The 19,142-nt window shown below is 34.6% G+C and overlaps 1 protein-coding gene across 5 annotated transcripts in view; it reads left to right on the forward strand.

Moving 5' to 3' along the window:
* The first annotated feature begins 3,969 nt into the window (after positions 1-3,969).
* The window catches only part of LOC148621127 (hemicentin-1-like), a 29,953-nt gene continuing 14,780 nt past the window's right edge, over positions 3,970-19,142 (forward strand). For 2 of the 5 annotated variants that reach the window (XM_088575187.1, XM_088575191.1), the window contains exons 1-5: positions 3,970-4,084; positions 10,754-10,829; positions 13,558-13,622; positions 16,026-16,096; positions 17,110-17,317. In XM_088575187.1, coding sequence (XP_088431313.1) covers positions 13,565-13,622; positions 16,026-16,096; positions 17,110-17,317 — 337 coding nt within the window. In that variant the 5' untranslated portion in view covers positions 3,970-4,084; positions 10,754-10,829; positions 13,558-13,564. Of the gene's footprint in view, positions 4,085-9,161; positions 9,416-10,753; positions 10,830-10,902; positions 10,933-13,557; positions 13,623-16,025; positions 16,097-17,109; positions 17,318-19,142 lie in introns of those variants that run through there. The other 3 variants (XM_088575188.1, XM_088575190.1, XM_088575189.1) reach the window with 3 other exon arrangements.

A 19,142-nucleotide genomic window follows, 5' to 3' on the forward strand; every position in this document is an offset into this window, starting at 1 on the left:
TTAGAAATCGATGGTAAAGAAAAACTATTGACCAAGCTTTACGACAAACGTGATGACTTTTCATTCAAAATTGTCAACTTTCTTTTCATCTGTGGCAACATCCCTTCAGCACCTGCGTATGGCGTGTTCATATCACAACTATTACGTTATGCCAGAGCTTGCCGAAACTACGCAGACTTCTTGTATCGCGCTAGAACTCCAATAAATAGGCTTCTGGAACAGGGTTATGTTACTACAAGATTGAAGTCATCACTACAGAAGTTTTATGGTCGTCATCATGAACTCGTGGATCGTTATGGTGTATCCATCTGAACCATGAAAACTGATTTATTCAACGGGTCATAGTTTTCCTCGTTTGTCTACTCCAGACTTGACCTTTTATGAGCAACTCGGCGGGTGTTTCTAGAAAAGCAGAGGACGCTTACCCTACCGGTGATCTGGTCCATGCTCCCAGTTTTAAGTGGAGTTCGAGTTGCTCATTTGCTTTTGTTACTTTGTGTTTTTTGTTGTGTATGTCTGCTTTCCATGTGTGGTCTTTGTCCGTGGATTACATTCTTTTGATTACCGCTATAACCTTGGTCCCCTTGAATACTCTTAAACCATTTTGAAAATTCTGCCATTCCCCTTTTCTCACAATTACGTGGCAGGGTATCACTTAATGTTCCATTAATGAATATTTTTTTGCTTAAATCTCTTTGTTCATTTCTCTGCCCCAAAATTCTACACATCTTCTCTATCGTCAAATATTAAAGCCACATAGAACTATGTAAAGGTAGATAACTTCATACAGAAATATGTTTTTCACATTACAGGTTGTAGCTTTAACTGATGAGTTGGCTACTAATTTTTAAAAAATCAGTTACAAATACCGCTGATGGTGGTAACTTACACATGGTATATATGTATCTTTCTACGTTCAATCATGATGTTGATAGCCATTGTAATATTGATTTGGAAGAGCAGATCAAACATCTTTTAATTTGTTGTTTTATTCATTATTATTTTGTTCTTCAGTCTGATCATGCGAACTTAAATATGCATTTTGGCCTAAGGTTCATCAGAATGGAATTGAGTATTGCATTACTTTTACTATGAGTGCAACAGGTTTTTTAAGTTCCTCCTCTGAAAGGATCAGAAGTATCTACAATAATTGTATGAGGCATCCATCATGGCTGTCATCTGTCTATCTCTACATTTAAATGAGAAGACCTCATTTTGTGTGTCGCTTCTTTTCTTTCCATGATAAATTAATCTTCATGCCTTTGTGTTTTATATGTACCATGCATAGTCGCAATTGTCATCCTCGCTTACGAGTATTCAGTTTGGGTAATTTTGGGAGAAAAACGAAAATAAAGGTTACAGACCACCAATTACATATTTGGAATGTACGCAAAAAAGTCCTACTCCAAGGTACAAAGTAGTCCATTTAGCATTCTATTATATGAAAAAATGACAATATTTTTTAAATGGATGAGCTTTTTTCAGAAAGAAAATTTTATTCTGATAATTTTGAGCCCAACGTATTCTGCCTCAAACTTAAATAAACTAATTTGGTGGAACTATAAATAGAGATGGTCTAAATAAAGAATTTTTAAGATTCCCCGGGCTAATTTAGGGTAGATGAGTTCCGAGTGTCAGTGCTGCACTGCAAGGTAGTAAACCCCTTGTGAAATTTTGAGTGACATAGCAGTACATGTGTATGTTTCATGTGATATATGGTTTTGGTTAGGTTAAACTTAAGGTAAACTATTGAGGATCCCCTGAAAATGTGCAAATAAACATAGAGAGTAATGGGAATCTGAATTTAATTTAGTGGTGTGTAGCCTAAAGCTTCTGGATATTGTTTCCGTTATCAGACAGACTTTTAAGTCATAGCAACACTTCCGTTCCGTCAAGTTGCATATGTTTTATCTGTGTACACAAAATTTTAGTACATTTACAAGCAACCTTAAAATCCTAACTTGATGACATACAATTTTTGGATACACGAGCTACATTTCTTCGGTCCCTTGAAGTGATAAAAATAAGATTTCTTGGGACCCTAGGAACCATTACACGGTGTAACGTATAAAATTATGGTTCCGTTAACAGGTCTGCAACCTCTCTTTGAAAAATTACTTTAAAGAAGACATTCATGGATTTCTCCAGTCATAAAATACTTTACAAAAGTTCATCCTACAAAAGTCTACATATTTTCAACAACGCTCTAAATGGCCGCGATTTCGCGGGTGTCTTTTAGTGTCCATAATTCGAAAAAACCACTTATTTCAAGTTATATCTAAAAATGTATGAGACAGAGAAAAAATATATACCCTTCCTCCTTCGGCTTGAATAGCTCTAAAACAGTCACCTTTCTAGGAACGAGATCTAAATTAAAGAGGCAAAAATGACGTGTTTCAAAGTTTTTTGACAGTATATTGAAATTTATAATACATAGAAAATTCAAACCGACAAAGCATCGAAGGTCTTTGTTGGGTCGAAGTTGTTGGTGGACTCCTTATTAGAGCCTGTGCCCTTGCAAGGCAAAAATGACGTTTTGCAGTTTTTACGTGATGTCTTGATTACCACGATAGATTTAGAAACTTCCAGTTGATGAAGTTTTCCTACATCATTCTCCAATGTTTGTATACGCATGTTCATCTGATTTCTAATTTGTCCAGATAAACGATACATGCTCGAAAATCGAATAAGTTCTAATTTCTTGTATACCATTAATTTTAGGATTTATTTCTTTCTTTGTATTTTATTCTAAGGTACGTTACTCCTTGAAACGCGTGTACGGCATATCAAATTTCCAATATAACGATAATAGGTATGGTGAATATCAAAATGACAACAACCCCACCGGAATGAAAATGTCAGCTCAAGGCCATACTTCCACGATTGATACTTAAGTATTCTTTTATTTTTTTCCCTGTCTTTCCAGAATGTGTTCGAAATTGTTAAATGCGTCACATCTCTTTATTCTGACAATGAACAGAGTTAATATGATATTTGTAAAATTATTTAAGGTTCAAGATAATGTTGAAGATGAGAAAAAACGTCAACTACCCAAAAACTTACAAGAAAAGTAACATTATGTGTCAAATTTTATTATTTATTTACTTATTTGTTATTTTTAATGGATCTTATGTTGAATATTAAATAAATTGTTATTTTTCGTGATTGCTTTATTTAAATGCCAAAGCGAGTATATCCATGTCGACTATTTAAATGTCACAGCGAGTATATCCATGTAGTCTATTTATTTAAATGACACTGCGAGTATATCACTGAAATCCATCTATCTAAATGCCAAAGCGAATATATTAATTGAAGACTTTTTATTTAAATGTCAAAGTGAATATATCCATGTTGGTTATTTATTTAAATGCCAATGGAGTATATCCGTGTCGATTATTTATTTTATTTTTTTCCGATATGCCAATGTCAATATAGCTCTTTAAAAGTGAAGAATCAATGGACAGCAAGTAAGATAACAAAAGTAAAACCTAGAAAAGACATAGCCAAAACTACCAGTTAAAATTAGAAAATACATAGCGAGAACTACCAAGAGAAACTTAGAAAATTATTAAGTTAAATTTAGGAACACACACGCCTTGTAGCATCCAGTTAAACCTACCAAAATGTGACAAACAATTAATTCAAACCTAGAAAAGACATTTACAATCAAGTAAAACCTATGAAAAACACTGACAGATCTATCAAGTCAGACATAGGAAAGACACGACTAGAACTACAAAATCAAATTTAGAAACAAATCACATTTACCAAAATGATGTTCACAAACCGACTAAAATTGAATGAACACACAATCAATAATAATCTGAGAGCTTGTTGCTAAAGATTTATTTCTGATTATTAAAGACAAACAAATACATGTATAAGCACCGAGAGGGAAATATTTTCTGTTGTTGACAAATAAAACAATCTACAAAGCTTTAAATACAATATGTTACGACTGAATCAATGAAGAGTGAAGTACATACTTCCTGTGAGAAATCGTCACTCAAATTGACATCCGCAATGATGGAATGTATCATATAAACTAGAATAACATGGACGATAGAGGTTTATCGAAGTAGTAAGTTATCATTTTATATTGCCTTTGGTGAACATCAAATCCACATTCTACTCTTACCAATCTATAATAGCAAATATTTTATGATGCTGAGGGTCATATGGCAATGAATGGACCGGTTGGTCGTCTGGACCTAAACGTAGCTGAGATCCTTTAATTTTTTTTAAGGCGACCAACCGGTCCATACATTGCCATATGACCTGTAGTATAATTAACTATTTGTCATATTACACTATTCAAATGTAATTTACTCTGGAGTATTCGTGTGGAATAAAAGAGAGAAAAAACAAACATAACTTCTGTATGATGTCACGTTGTTTACTTGAAAGATAGGCGCTCCTTATAATTTCCAAGCGTTCCATACAAACATATAAGTAAAACAAATAAAGATCTTAACATATTTATATATACATTTTTTGACTAACGATCGAATATTGGCCTTAATATGATCAAAACCGCCAATACACAATACAAAATGCATAAGTCTGCCAATACGGGTTATAGAAACAAATTCTTTTGGTATTTTAAGGAGGAAATATTTTAAGTATAATTATTTATGTGGGCACAGGCAGTGCAGACAAAGTGGTATGTAAGTTGATAAAATCTGAAATACGTAAAACTAAGTATGTGGAGCGACTTATTTGCTACTACTGAAATAAATTAATGTTTACAATAAATTGTAAAAATAATCTAACTTTGGTAAAAAAAAATAAAGTAACGTTGAAAAAGATACCACTTTCCGTATATCCGTTACACCCTTCATTTCGTTCATTATAAAGCTAAGACAAAGTAGCCTCGATGATAATATTTTGACTGTTTTTGTTGATATAAACCTCAAACATCCGCAAAACATTTTTCGTAACGCAGTGTTAACCAACCAAATGCACGATATGAGTGACGCTGACAATGAACTGACTGTTCATATACTTGGTGTACATGCAATTGCCGTTTTCGTGCTAAGAATATATACTCAATACTAATATGTGTTATTTGTTGTATATGATCATGACTGACTAAGGGATTTCTTAACGTCCTTGGCTATTATTTGTTCATGAAAATCATTTATGTACTTCAGTAAGCGAAACAATTTTATATAATTATATCAGTAGCAACTTTTTTTTTAAAATATGGATGCATGTACCCTCAATTGGAACTCCTCGGCCTTTATAGTTACACCTAAGTTTTAGTGTAGCGGAAATGGCCGAGTAGTTCCGATTGTGTACCCCTCCCCCGCGGTACCCTCTCCCTCTATATGTCGTAAAGCAGTATTCGGAAGAGTGGTTATTATAATGGTGAAGATTTTTTTTGTTTCAATACCTTCGTCGACAGCGTTTACATGAAACTTTTAGTCGGAACTCCTCGGCCATTTCCGCTACATTAAAAATAACCTCGGATGCAGAAAGGAGAATGTCTTCTAGAACAATTTGCCCGAATTGTAGTCATACGCGATTCAAAGTAGTTCTATCCGCCAGGTGACTTCAAAAAATTTAGTTGATAGCACTAGAAATAAAGAACAACAACTCTTCCAAAAATTTTGGCGCGAAGCTATGAGCTATAAAAGTAATGGTAAAAAAATCAACCAGTTTAACTATAATTTTAGAATCAGATCGGTTAAATTCCGGACAGATCCATTCACCTAGTGTCTCCAAGGTTTTTCTTCTGTGTAACTAGAAAGGCTGATATGTTCCGATTGAGTTGCAATTTTAAATATGGATGAAATGTATGTATCCCCGCAGTAGTTTCACTCAATATTGTAAAGCAACATTTGGAAGAGAGAGTGTATGCAAATAAAAAGGGTGTTAAAAGGTGACTTCTATATATATTTTTTTATAATTGCGTTTCATTGCCTTAGTTGTACATTATTTCAATGCGAATAATTTACCTTTAAGAGTAGATGACAAGTTTTCAATGTTATACATCTGTATACCATTTACAAAACGTTAATCAACATTTTTTTCTATTAAATGAAAAATTAGGACCCCGTGGTACCTCTGTCCATATCTCAATTGGATTTGGTAAAACAATTCTGCGCAGGTGTATTTAATTTTACTCTGTGTAAATATCTTTTAAGAAAGTTGAGTATTTATATTAATACATATTTTTTTATACATTTTAGTATTATATCTTCTAATATTTCGTGTGATGTACGATATAATGAAAGATACTAGAATTGTTTAATATAAATCTAACTATAGTCCCTCGGACACCACCTGCATATTAGAATATTCCTATTTTACATGTTCAGCTTTTCCGCATCAATATAGACGACGGCCCCGTGCGGGTCCCGGTGTAAAACGAATAGGCCCGTAGCAGCACCAAGTTGTCGTAAAATGCGACTAAAAAGTGGTCAGACTTTGGCCGGGGGCTATGACGCACTGCCCACAGAGCAACTGGATTGTGTGCCCCTGGTGGTGGAATGGGGTATCCCTGGCATGTTCCATGCTGGGATCGTCAGGCCATTAAAGGGAAAAACTGACCGCCAACCATAGTGGTGCACCGTGTTGGGAAAAATGCCACGTTCCTCGCACGTTAAAGAACCCTGTTGTATTCTCCCGGAGCCACAGGGCTCCGCCACAGGAGGCTAAATTGCCCGACCCTTCCCACCTCTTCCTATTTGCAGTGGCAATCAAAATTTGTCGACCCCGTTATCAGTGTCCCATCCCATTTTCATTTCATTATCATTTCATGTTCATTTTTTCATTCATTTCATGTTCATCGCCTGCATATAGCTTAAATTTTGCTGCTCGGGCTTTAAACCCCAACAATCAATCAATCAATCAATCAATCAATCAATATACTAGACGAGTCTGAAATAATTTCAATAGGTGTGTTTATCATTTTTACAATCAAATTGATGGTTATGGGTGTTTCATTTCTTTGATTTTCATCAACAAAAAATAATATAAAGATTAAATAAACAAAAAAGTGTCAAACGATCAGTGCAGATGCAGTTTAAATTTGATAATCATTGAAAGTCACCGGTCACCTACAGTTGCGATCACTTCTAACCTCTCTTAAATTTGGTCAGAATCTGTCAGGAAAACTCTTCTACGATAGTAGTTAGAACAGAACTCCTGACAGATCCCGACAGGGTCTGACAGAGGCTGTCCTGGGTCAAGACACATATTGCCCTATTCCCTGACAGATACTGTCCTAGCGGTCGTGACAAAGAAAATACGAAAAATTGTTCTAAACTGCCATACCCCTGGACAGTTTCTAACACTAAATCTTTCTATTCTTTAGAACAGGAAGTCCGTCATTAATAATGGAAACTGTGTGATTAATGTAAATAAGCAAAAAAATCTTTATTTCAAAATTTACAATGAATTTCTAATTATATAGTCAGAGCTCGTCGTGATCATCATCCCACAATCACTCGATCGTTGTTCATGTTTCTAATTTCGTTTATCACGACCAAGTCACTCATCGTTAAAAAATAACATTGTTTACATGTATAATTTTTTTTACATTCTGTCATAGGCCTGTAATTAAATTAAATTATTAAATTGTAAAGTTAATGGTCTATGTTTCTGTTCCAAGTGAAACAACGGTAACCGATAACTTTCAGATGAATGGTAATTCTCACGAAGTTCAAGATTGACAAAGCACTTTTTAAGTGAAAGCTACTTTTAAATAGAATACGAGTCACAAATCATTATATAAAACGTTAAAATTAACAATTTTAGCATTAAATGGGTGATTGGTGACTACCACACAAATATTTCAGTCACTTTCTTAAAAAAAAGATATACACCTGACTAAAATTAATGACTAAAATGCTATTTTTTTTCAATATAACTATCATATAGTGGTTGTGACATATTAATGTGAGTCAACATTCTTCAAAACTGTCATATTCTTGCAAAATGTATGAGTGCCAGCACTTTTAATTTCCATGAGGGTCTAAAATTAATGACTAAAATGCTAATTTTTCAAAAATAACTATCATGGAGGCTGCGACACATTAAACAGTCAAAATTCTTAAAAAATGCTATACACCTGCAAAATGAGTGAGTATGAGCACTTTTAATTTCCATGAGGGTCTAAAATTAATGACTAAAATGCTAATTTTTTCAATATAAGTATCGTGTGGGTGGCTGAGACACATACATGTATATTTTAGTCAAAATTCTTCAAAAATGCTATAGACCTGCAAAATGTGTGAGTGTGAGCACTTTTAATTTCCATGAGAGTCTAAAATTAATGACTAAAATCAATAGAACTATCATGTAGGTGGCTGCAACACATTAATTTGAATCAAAATTCTTAAAATTGACATATTTATGCAAAATGCATGATTGTGCACACTTTTAATTTCCATGAGGGTCTACAAATAATGACTAAATTACTTATTTTTTTTCACTATAACTATAATGTTTGTGGCTGTGACACATTAATTTGAGTCAAAATTCTTAAAATTGACACATTTCTGCAAAAGGCCTGAGTGCGAGCACTTTTAATTTACAGGAGGGTCTAGAATTAATGACTGAAATACTAAATTGTTCAATACAATTATCATGTGGGTAACTGCCACACATATATTTCAGTCAAAATTCTTAAAAAATGTTATATATCTGCAAAATGCATGTATGAGTGCCAGCACTTTTAATTTCCATGAGGGTCTAAAATTAATTACTAAAATGGTATTTTTTTTTCAATATAGTTATCATGTGGGTGACTGCCACACATATATTTCAGTCAAAATTCTTCAAAAATGCCATATTATTTCAAAGTGTATGAATGTGAACTCTTCATAGTATCATAAAGGTCTAAAATTTCTGTATAAACTATAAAAAAAATCAGTCCAAATTCTTTAAATTCATGGGCGTAGCAGGTATGGCAGGCAGTAATTTTTGTAGGTGTTGCATGCCATTCATAAAAGTCAGGCCAAAAGAAGAAAAAATCAAGTATAAACATAGCAAGGCTTCCTTCCCGTGGTACGAATCGGGGATTCGGGTGCAACTCGGAATCACGTACATGTACATGTACTGTATGTAATTAAGTCAGAGAAGTAATCTCGAGCTAGTGACTGTCAGAATCTATCAGGAACTCTTCTAATCCACGTATCTGTTCTACATAGAACAGATCCTGAGAGGAGGGTGTCAGGACCCATGACAGATTATGACAGAGCTTGTCCAAAGCCCTGACAAACCCTGACAAGGTGTGTCGCGGGTCAGAACAGTTTCTGACAATTTAGAACTGTTCTTTGACAGCGAAACCTGACAGAATCGAAGAGAGGTTAGAAGTGATCGCAACTGTAAATGTTAGACTAACCCAATATTGCGCGGGTAATTAGTATCGCCATTGCCTGAGACGATGTTACGGAAAAATGATGTAAGTTCTTTTTTATTATTCAAAATGTGCAAAAATAAAAGTTTCTGCTCTTATATGGTTCCACAAGACAAGAGGTTAGTTAAGTCATAGCAAGGATTTACTTTTATCTATTATAAACATGCACTCTCTAGCAGACATTGTTTTACCCTACCGGTGCACCTGGTCCATGCTTCCAGTTTTTAGTGGAGTCCGAGTTGCTAATTTGTTTTTGTTACTTTGTATGTATTATTTAAGCTACTTTATATTCTTTGTTGTATGCGTCTGTTTTTCATGTCTTGTCTTTGTCCCTTTATTCCATTCTTTTGATTACCGCTAGAAGCTTGGTTCTCTTGATTACTCCTTTATAAACAAGCATTAATAAAATGCCATAAATTTTTCTCGCACAATTACCTGAGAAACACTCTTTCTCACACAATTATCTATGAAACTCTTTCTCCAATTTTAATAAAATTTGATAAGTTGTATGTTTCTTCGACTATATGCTTTGATGATTTGACATTGTTCTCTGTTGTCAATATATGTCCATAGACACTTAGTTTCGTGTGATAATTACGGTACATGCAATATAATTATTTGTTGGTTGTTCAAGTTTTCAAATCCAATAGGAAGGTTGTTATTGATTTTTTGGAGATATAACCTCAACCATCGGGACCAAAAACAAGCATTTCATAGAATTGAACTACATACATGTAACTAAAGTGAAAGAAAATGAATGTCTGATTTTGCTCTACAATTTTTATACCACTAAAGTTATATTGGTTTTGAACCTTTAATGAATGATGGGCAAAAAAAGGGCCAGGAACCAGCATTTTCCTGAAGTACCAGGTACGAGTGAATTGATCTTTTTGAGATTGCACTACTAGGTGCCATTTTGGGGGATTGACTTAATCTGATTAAGAACTATTGGTCAAAACAAGCATTTGCCTGATGTCTGGATGATCACTTGAGTAAAACAGAGCTGATCTCTTTGAAACTGTACCACAATGTGCCTTTTCTCCAAAGGAAAGTTCAGACTGATTTGAATAAAATGAGAACCGAAAAGGGCCACATTGATTCTGGTAAAATTTGTTTTCTCCGAAGGAAAGTTAAGATTGATCTGGACCAAATAAAGTCCAAAAAGGGCCAGATTGATTCTAGTGAAATTCTCAAAGCTGTATCAGTCTTGAATAGTGTGTCCATACTTGCCCCTATTTTTTCAGGGTTCAACTCTGCGGTCATATGAAGCTGTCATGGAGGATGTATTTTACTGGGTAATGGGATTTTACATTTTTTATTTTTTTTACAAAGATTTACATGTAACTAATCACAAACACTGTATAGATGTGGTTTTTTTTTCAGGAAATTACAGTGTAGTAATCATTGTGTTACCAGGTCATTTGAGTATAAGTAAATTCTGACAAAGAGTCCTACAGAGGTATGTTTCTTATTATACCAGGGCAGTTTCCTATTTTCAATCAATTAAATTGAAGTAGTTTGAGTGAAAGTACATGTAAATTCTGACATAGAGTCCTACAGAGGTATGTTTCTTATACCAGGGCATTTTCCTATTTTCAATCAATTAAATTGAGAAACGTTTTTTACTAAATTTAACCTCACAATCCAAATAATATTTTCAATTATATATCATGTATTACTTTCAAAATATTTGTAGTAATATTACTAGTCCAACTGGCACCGCGTGTACGGGGAATCTATAACACAAAACTGTCTTAAATTCTCCACACAAAACTGTAGTACAACATACTAACATTGAGTGTTGGGCTAACTCATTGATGGTCGCAAAGTTTACACATTCATTTATTATTGAACAATACATCGTCTTACACTAATGTTATTATTTATGTCGTAGTTTCTGACGAAATGAACAGGAAATTGTTGCTTGAAATATATTATTGCTTGCATGAAGTTTCTATGTGTTCTTTCTCCTAAAGATACAAAACGTCTAGAAAATGGCACCAACAATAATGCTGTAATTTTTTACACCCGAATTTAAGTAATGTTTTAATACATCTAACTTCATGTAATCTATAATATTACTCCAGCAGTGCTAAAGGTTATTTGGCACGCTATTTTCTGACTTGGTGCCATCCTTACCCTTCGCACCTGACATGTTGAAAGCCACTCTAAATGTTAATTAGTTAAACATGTGTTTTAAAATATTTTAAGTCTTTTATTTACACAAAAGAAGCTTAACTCACTGGAAATCAAACAAAATGTCAGGGAAATGGGACTAGCTTCATTGCTTTGAGTTTTACACAAGAATGTTAAGAAAAGTACTAATACCGTTATAACAACTACGCAGGTTCCTTTCAGAGTTGTGGGACTTCAAAAATTTCCGTACAGAAATATCCCTATACAATGTAACTGATATATACCACACTGTTAGTTTCTGTTATACCCGTGTTGGTCCGGGTGTCAAAAGAATAGGCCTGCAGCAGCGCTAAGCTTGTCGTAAAAGGCGACTAAAAAGTACTCAGAACCCGGCTAGGGCGCTCTGCCCACAGAGCAACTGGGTTGTGTGTCCCAGGTGGTGGAATGGGGTAACCCAGGCATGTTTAATAATGCTGGGGTCGTCAGGCCATAATACGGAAAACCTGACCACAAACCATAGTGGTGCACCGTGTTGGGAAAGAAGCCACGTTCCTCGCACGTTAAAGAACCCTGCTATGGTATTCGATAGTAGGTACCTTTGCGCTCCGCCACAAGAGGCTAAATTGCCCGATCCTTCCCATCCCTCCCTTTTTCTAGTGGCAATCGAAATTTTTCGACCCTATTATCCTTATGTCCCATCTCTTTTTCATTTCATCATCATCATTTCATGTTCATTTTATCAAACATTTCATGTTCATCGCCTGAATATAGCTGAACTATTGCTGCTCGGGCGTTAAACCCCAATAACCAATCAATCAATCATGGTTTCTGTTAAACAAAAAAACTTTCGAGGTCAGACTTAGAGCAACATTAAGCAAAGTGGTTAATCCTTAACATGACATAGCAAAGTTCAAAACATTTATGCAAGTACACACTCGGGAAAGAAGTAATACATGTATTTAACTTGTTTTATAATATATAAATTTAAACCTTAGTTTCTGAGAAAAAGGACTTCAACTCTGAACAACAAGTATCCTTTATTTCCTCTATGTATAGCAGAGGAAATATCCTCAATCATTTTATCCCCTTATTTTAGTGGGGGGTTTATAGTGATAAAAGGTGTCTATCCTTCTATTCGTTAGGGAGAGGAGTTCCCATATCTTAATTTTACCACTCCTATACCACTAAATGGAATTAAATGAAATTTTCATAGAATCGTTTAGTTGTAAAAAATGGATATTTTGCATTTTAATAGGTTGGGGTTATAGAATCACAGTGGCACCTCTATGAAAGAAGTATTGGGCTGACCCAGCATCCCCCGGGGCACCAGTTGCTCTTAAATCCCACATTTTGTTTTCTAGCCAATGCAAACACATTCAAAACAAAACGAATTTGCTCTTCGGGCAATACCAGTCTGTGTCCGCACTATTTCTATTTAAAAAAATCATGTGATAAGAAACTGTTTGGGTTAAATACTGAGTTAATATTTTTTAATATAATGATTTAATACGAGGCAGGTTCAGCATATGTGATGCCGAAGTTGCAAGCTTATAAGCAAGAGAGTCTTTATCGATAGATATGTCACTTGTTATAAGTTCGCGCTGTTAATTTTCCGTATCTGTATGATAATTTATAGCGCTGTTAATTTTCCGTATCTGTATGATAATTTATAGTCTCCATAAAAAAAATACAACAATCTAATTTTATTGTTAAAACAATACACATGTCAGTTTGCAATTACTATATTGTTTGCATCGCGTATGTTCTATGAATTGTGTAGCCTAGTATTCGTACTCGGCCAACAATTATCGAGGGCTATAAACGTTTTGTTTTTAATGATCGAGCCTTACTCCATTTTTCTTTCTCATTCGAAATTACACTTAATCCAGAAACAGTCCCGAACATTTGCGCAGGATGTTTCTTTTTGTCAGACTGGGACCAGACAACAGACTAATTAAGGTTTAATTTGTTACGAGGACTTCGTCCGCTATTACATACCATATCAAACCAAAATAAAAAGCTGTTTAATGTATTTTAAACTTTTATCACAGAAGAAGAATGTTGGTCTCGAACAAGATATTGTGCTGTTCCATCGTAGTTCTATACGCAGTTGAAGGTAACATTATTTGAATAGTAGGATAAAAAAGTGCTTTTAGATGATATTCACTGTATACACTGTAGTGTATACTGAGCATGCTCATCAATCTACCACAAAAGGGTCTATTAGTACAGTATAACACAAAGTCTTTATAACAAGGTCATAAATAAATGCCTTACAGTAAAGTCTCGCACCAGGCTACAAATTTACACTACACACACGGTTACATGACCTTTCAAGATAGTTGAATTGACTTTGCCAGTAATAATTAGGGCATCTAATGTTCAGAATCGATATCCAATTTTTTCTAGCATTTGAACTTAAAAACAAGCGGAATACGTACTGACAGGTAGTATACTATATAATACATCGGTGAATACTGACAGATCGTGTACTTTAATACATCGGTGAATACTGACAGATCGTGTACTTTAATACATCGGTGAATACTGACAGGTAGTATACTGTAATACGTCGGTGAATACTGACAGATCGTGTACTGTAATACATCGGTAAATACTGTCAGATTGTGTACTGTAATACATCGGTGTATACTGACAGGTAGTATACTGTAATACATCGGTGAATACTGACAGATCGTGTACTGTAATACATCGGTAAATACTGTCATATCGTGTACTGTAATACATCGGTGAATACTGACAGATATTATACTATAATACATCGGTTAATTCTATTGTAAACTGCTTGATACCTCAGTACACAACTTTAAGTTATATAATGGTATGATGACAGCCTCATGTAACAATTAAACATGAAGTTGTACGTGTTGCCGTGATAGATATAGCCCCACAACATACACGAAATCGCTTACAACGTATACCCCATCTATACAAGGACACAAACCAAATTTGAAATAAATTTATCCATTGGGAGCTAAGATCTTGGTAATGAAACGTTTCTCTATCAACCCATATATAGCAAAAAATAGCAAAGTTCTACAAAACATGAAGTCGATATCGGATAGGACTCGAAATCGTTTAAACAACGTATGCCACAAATACATAAAGCAAGATCACAAATTTGTAATCAACCCATTTATAGGGAGCTGAGATTTTAGTGATGAAATTCGTACAGTCAATGCTAATCCGATATATCACCCTCTCGTTGAGTGGGGGTATAAAATAGTAAATGGTTATCTATGAATTTCTTGCATAAATAAAAGCAAAATAAAATAGGTTGGTAATGTTTATTTAAAGTGTGGTTTACAGATAAGAAAAATCTCTAAATCCGTTGTTTTATATTTCGTAATTTTACTAGTTTTCAGTAAAATTTTAAACACTTTCATTAAAAAGTAATGATATATTGCTACATTTTCCTACATCGACCTGGCGTTGTTTTTTTTTATTATTTTTTTTTTTTTGGCAACGATACATGCAGAGTTCGAGTCCCGCGGAAGGAACAACCAACATCGTTGGTAATTTTACAGATTCTTATACACACTTGTATGCTTACGTTATTTTCACTGAATCAAATATGACCAGATGGAGCAGTGTAGAGAATAGAGTCGTCACAATCTGAAACGTATATGTACATATATAATTTGTATAAGCGTCTGAGTGTGACGACTCTATTCGCTACACCGAATCAAATTGATACAGAGAAGATAATGTAGACTTATAGAAAGGGCTGAAAAATTCCCAGCGATGTTAGAATTGTCAAATTTGCGAAGCAAATGTTTTTGTCGATCGCTCCGCGGGACTCGAACTCGTATGGCTGTGACATCCATGGCAACACTGCCTGCACAAAGTCCAGCGCCCTAGGACACCCGGCCAGCTATGCTATTAAAAACTATAGATTTGCTGACCGATTCATTACCTCCTCGTAGGATTAATCTAGGGCTGTAACTTAGTACACGATGTATGGTAATATGGGACAGCTCATTTATGTGTTATTATGTAGGATAGAGGATCACATTAATAATGCATGTCTTACAAATCAATATTACACAAACCTCTCAGAATGTGACGACTCTATTCACTACACTGCTCCGTCGGATCAAATTGATACAGGGAAGATAATGTAAGTTTAAAGTAGGGTCTAAAAATTCCCAACGATGTTAGAACTGTCAAATATGCGATGCAAATTTTTGGTTGTTCCCTCCGCGGGACTCGAACTCGTACGGGTCTGACATCTTTAGCAACACCGCCTGCACAAAGTCCAGCGCCCTAGACCACTCGGCCAGCTAGGCTATACAAAAATTTAGCTTTCGCTGGCCGGGTCATTCCTCCTCGTAGGATAACTTAGTACACGATATATGGTAGTACGGGATACTCATCTAGTTTATCATACGTTTGTCATTAACTTTTGTAATTTTATGTTTGTTTTGTCTTCATACATTGTATCGAGGCCATGCCATTAAAAAAATTATTTAAGGTATACTATTTGCATTATTTACAGTTTCCACAAAAGTAGAAATATACAGGGATATCGGGGAGCAAAATGTAATTATTGGTGCATGCAAAAAGGAGGTAGGAACTGTTACAGTACAATATTAGATTCTTCATAGCTCATTTTGCCATGGTTACACCCCAAACTTTTAGAAGGCAGATAGCGGAAAGTGAAATACAGAACATAAAAGGCATCGGACGAAAAAAAAAAAAAAATAGACAAAAAAAAAAAACACAAACAAACAAACAAATAATCAAATCACACACACACACATACACACACAAGAACAAAATGAACGGAGCAATGAACAACAGACATTTAATGTTACACAGGAACAACACCAAAATAAAACAACCATAGGAAGTTATATGCAATTAACAATCACGTGAACAACAATAAAGTAAGTTCGATACCGGTAACAACAATCATCAATCCCCAATAGTGAGAATGATGATGTTATTCTACTTTTTGAAATGCAGCCACACCGTACTTGGCAGCTCTGAAACCGACCTATACAGGAAGCAGCATTGCATACCATTCTCCAAAATAAGCTGCATGTAATTTGGATATTGATAACTTTATTTCCATTCTTACTCTCTGAGTACATATATACATGTGCATTTATGACAGGTTTTTTTTTACTTTAGTGGGTCTTTCCAATCGGCAATTAAAAAAACGTTTTAATATTCGGTATGACATATACATGTAACTTCTTATGGGAACAATATATTGTATTTAGGGGGCCACATAGGATATTATTTGCACGTTCGCATTCTTACACCGTAAAGTTGAGTAGACACTTAAGGAGGTAGACCTAGGGTAAGGGACATAACTCTTGAAATTAGTGATATATTTGTGTCATATTCAATTTCACCAAGGCCTATCAAGCTTTCATTTGAAACAGAATGAAATCAATATAAGTTACTTTGATGCATACATGAGATTGATGTAAAATGTTGAATACAAACGTTCCAATGATTTGTAAGAGTTGTATCCCTTACCCTAGATCTACCTCCTTAAGTCAATCATTTCTTTTACAAAGTATACGTCGTTAATGCTTATATATGATGAACGTATTTAAAAATGTTTTCAGGGTGTAGACTTAAAATCACTAAAATGGAAGCACAATGGTGCAATTGTGATGACCGGCATAGCTGGATTCCTTCTTAAAACCAATAAGTATAAAGAATTGGTGGTTTCAGCAGCAAAAATGACAGCTTCAACGGTTGGAACATACACATGTGTTGAATTTGTTAATAATAAAGAGATCATTGTCAAAATCATCAATGTATACATAAGAGGTAAGTGTGCACTCAAATGTGTCATTCTAAACAAGTTATCCTACATACTGAAATTTCTCAATGAATAGCTTGAAATTCTAATTACAAATGAAGCAAAACAAAGGGTATCATATAGGTAATTATTTGGTAAAGGCGAGTGTATTGATTGATTAATTGTTGTTTATTAATGCCGTTTAGGCACCAGGGCCATATCACGGCAAGAGCATTTAACAATCTGAATCAGTCTCTTCATAAAACAACGAAATTAACCAAATGCTATTTACAAAGGTACGTAAAAAGGTATATTTAAGTTATATAAATAAACATAGAAACATTTCTTCGATAAAACATTAAACTATGAAAAAATCTAAAAGGTATAAAAAATTAGATTTTATTAAATGAAACGATGTCTTGAAGAAATAATGTATTTTGATGAAAGGGTCTTGCACAAATTAAACACATTGTCGCAGTCAGAATAATTTTGCCAGGTGTTGGCAAAATCGACACGATCTAGAAGAACATGTTTAACGGAAAAGGGATAATCACTTGGGATAGTTACACTCAGGTCGAGAATCACCAACAAGCAAATGACCATGTGTTGATCTGAAATGTCCAATGCGACATCTAGTTTTATGGAATGGAGCTTGTTGTGTTCAAGATCGTCCCATCTGTCCTGCCACATCTTCAAAATATATTTCCTTATACCAGGTTTAAAATCAGTTTATGGTAAACTTAAGTCCTTTATTATTTTATTTAATGCTTCCCTGTCTACAAACTGAATTCCGCTGAATACCAACATGACAGGGTATCCGGAGGAAAGCAATATATTTAACAAATTCCTGAAGTCGATAAATAAAATAAAGGATTCGTAAGATAAGAGCGTTTTTCAGTTTGTGACTCTTAATTGCAAAAAAAACAGCTTAGAGAGTCAGAGCATATAATAAAATGTGAGAGATTAGAATGAGTAATCAATTTAAGTGGTAACAAAATGGCTCCACTTCAGCTGTGAAGATATAGAGAAGCGTTTAATGGCAACCGTTCAGTTGCCATTCTATCACCATGCAAGGACAGCAACACAAGCAACGCTATCGATATCTTTTGAGCCATCAGTATATACTGTTGAAAAATCTGGATAATTTGCTTTAAGTTCAGAAGAGTTTTGTTGTAAGAGTAAAGAATTGGTATCAGACTTTTTGTAATCACGTACATGTAAATCAAAAATGAAACAAGGGTGTGGAAGCTCCCACGGAGGGCATTTCGAAACCTCAACAGGTGTCACTGTATTGGTTTAAAGATGAATTGCTTCCAGGTGAGTGTTTATACGAATTCCAAAAGGCTTTTGCTTTCAGGGTTTATATATATATATATATCGACATAAATAGGGTTGATGACAGACATAAGCAGGGCTATCAGGGTAGGACACAAGTTTACTTACATATTAGAGACCTAATTTCAAACGTCTGTCTGTATGGGTAATACGGAGTTAAAACCCAGAATTCTGTATTCAAAGGACGAAATACGAAGCAACCAAATCACAAATCGGAGGGACGCATTAAATAATACGTAAACGGACTAAGTTAAGAATAAACCGGAAATAATCACTATGTTCCTGACTTAGTTCAAGTGAAATGGTGGGTTAAACCAGATTTTATAGCTAGCCAACATCCCGCTCCCATAGTGGCTATAAGAGTTCTGGTGTAGGTTTGTGTTTACACAAAAGTTAAAATGGGTAAAACAGTGGTCAACTTTACGTTAGACACAACCGCAGCAGTAGTGAAAAACATTTCTGTTATCATTTGTGTCGATGTTATGGAATAATTTATGGTAAGATCTTTATAAGAGATCG

Source organism: Perna viridis, chromosome 3 (assembly GCF_037379345.1).
Source record: "Perna viridis isolate PV_CMFRI_1.1 ecotype Kerala chromosome 3, ASM3737934v1, whole genome shotgun sequence".
NCBI lineage: Eukaryota > Metazoa > Mollusca > Bivalvia > Mytilida > Mytilidae > Perna > Perna viridis.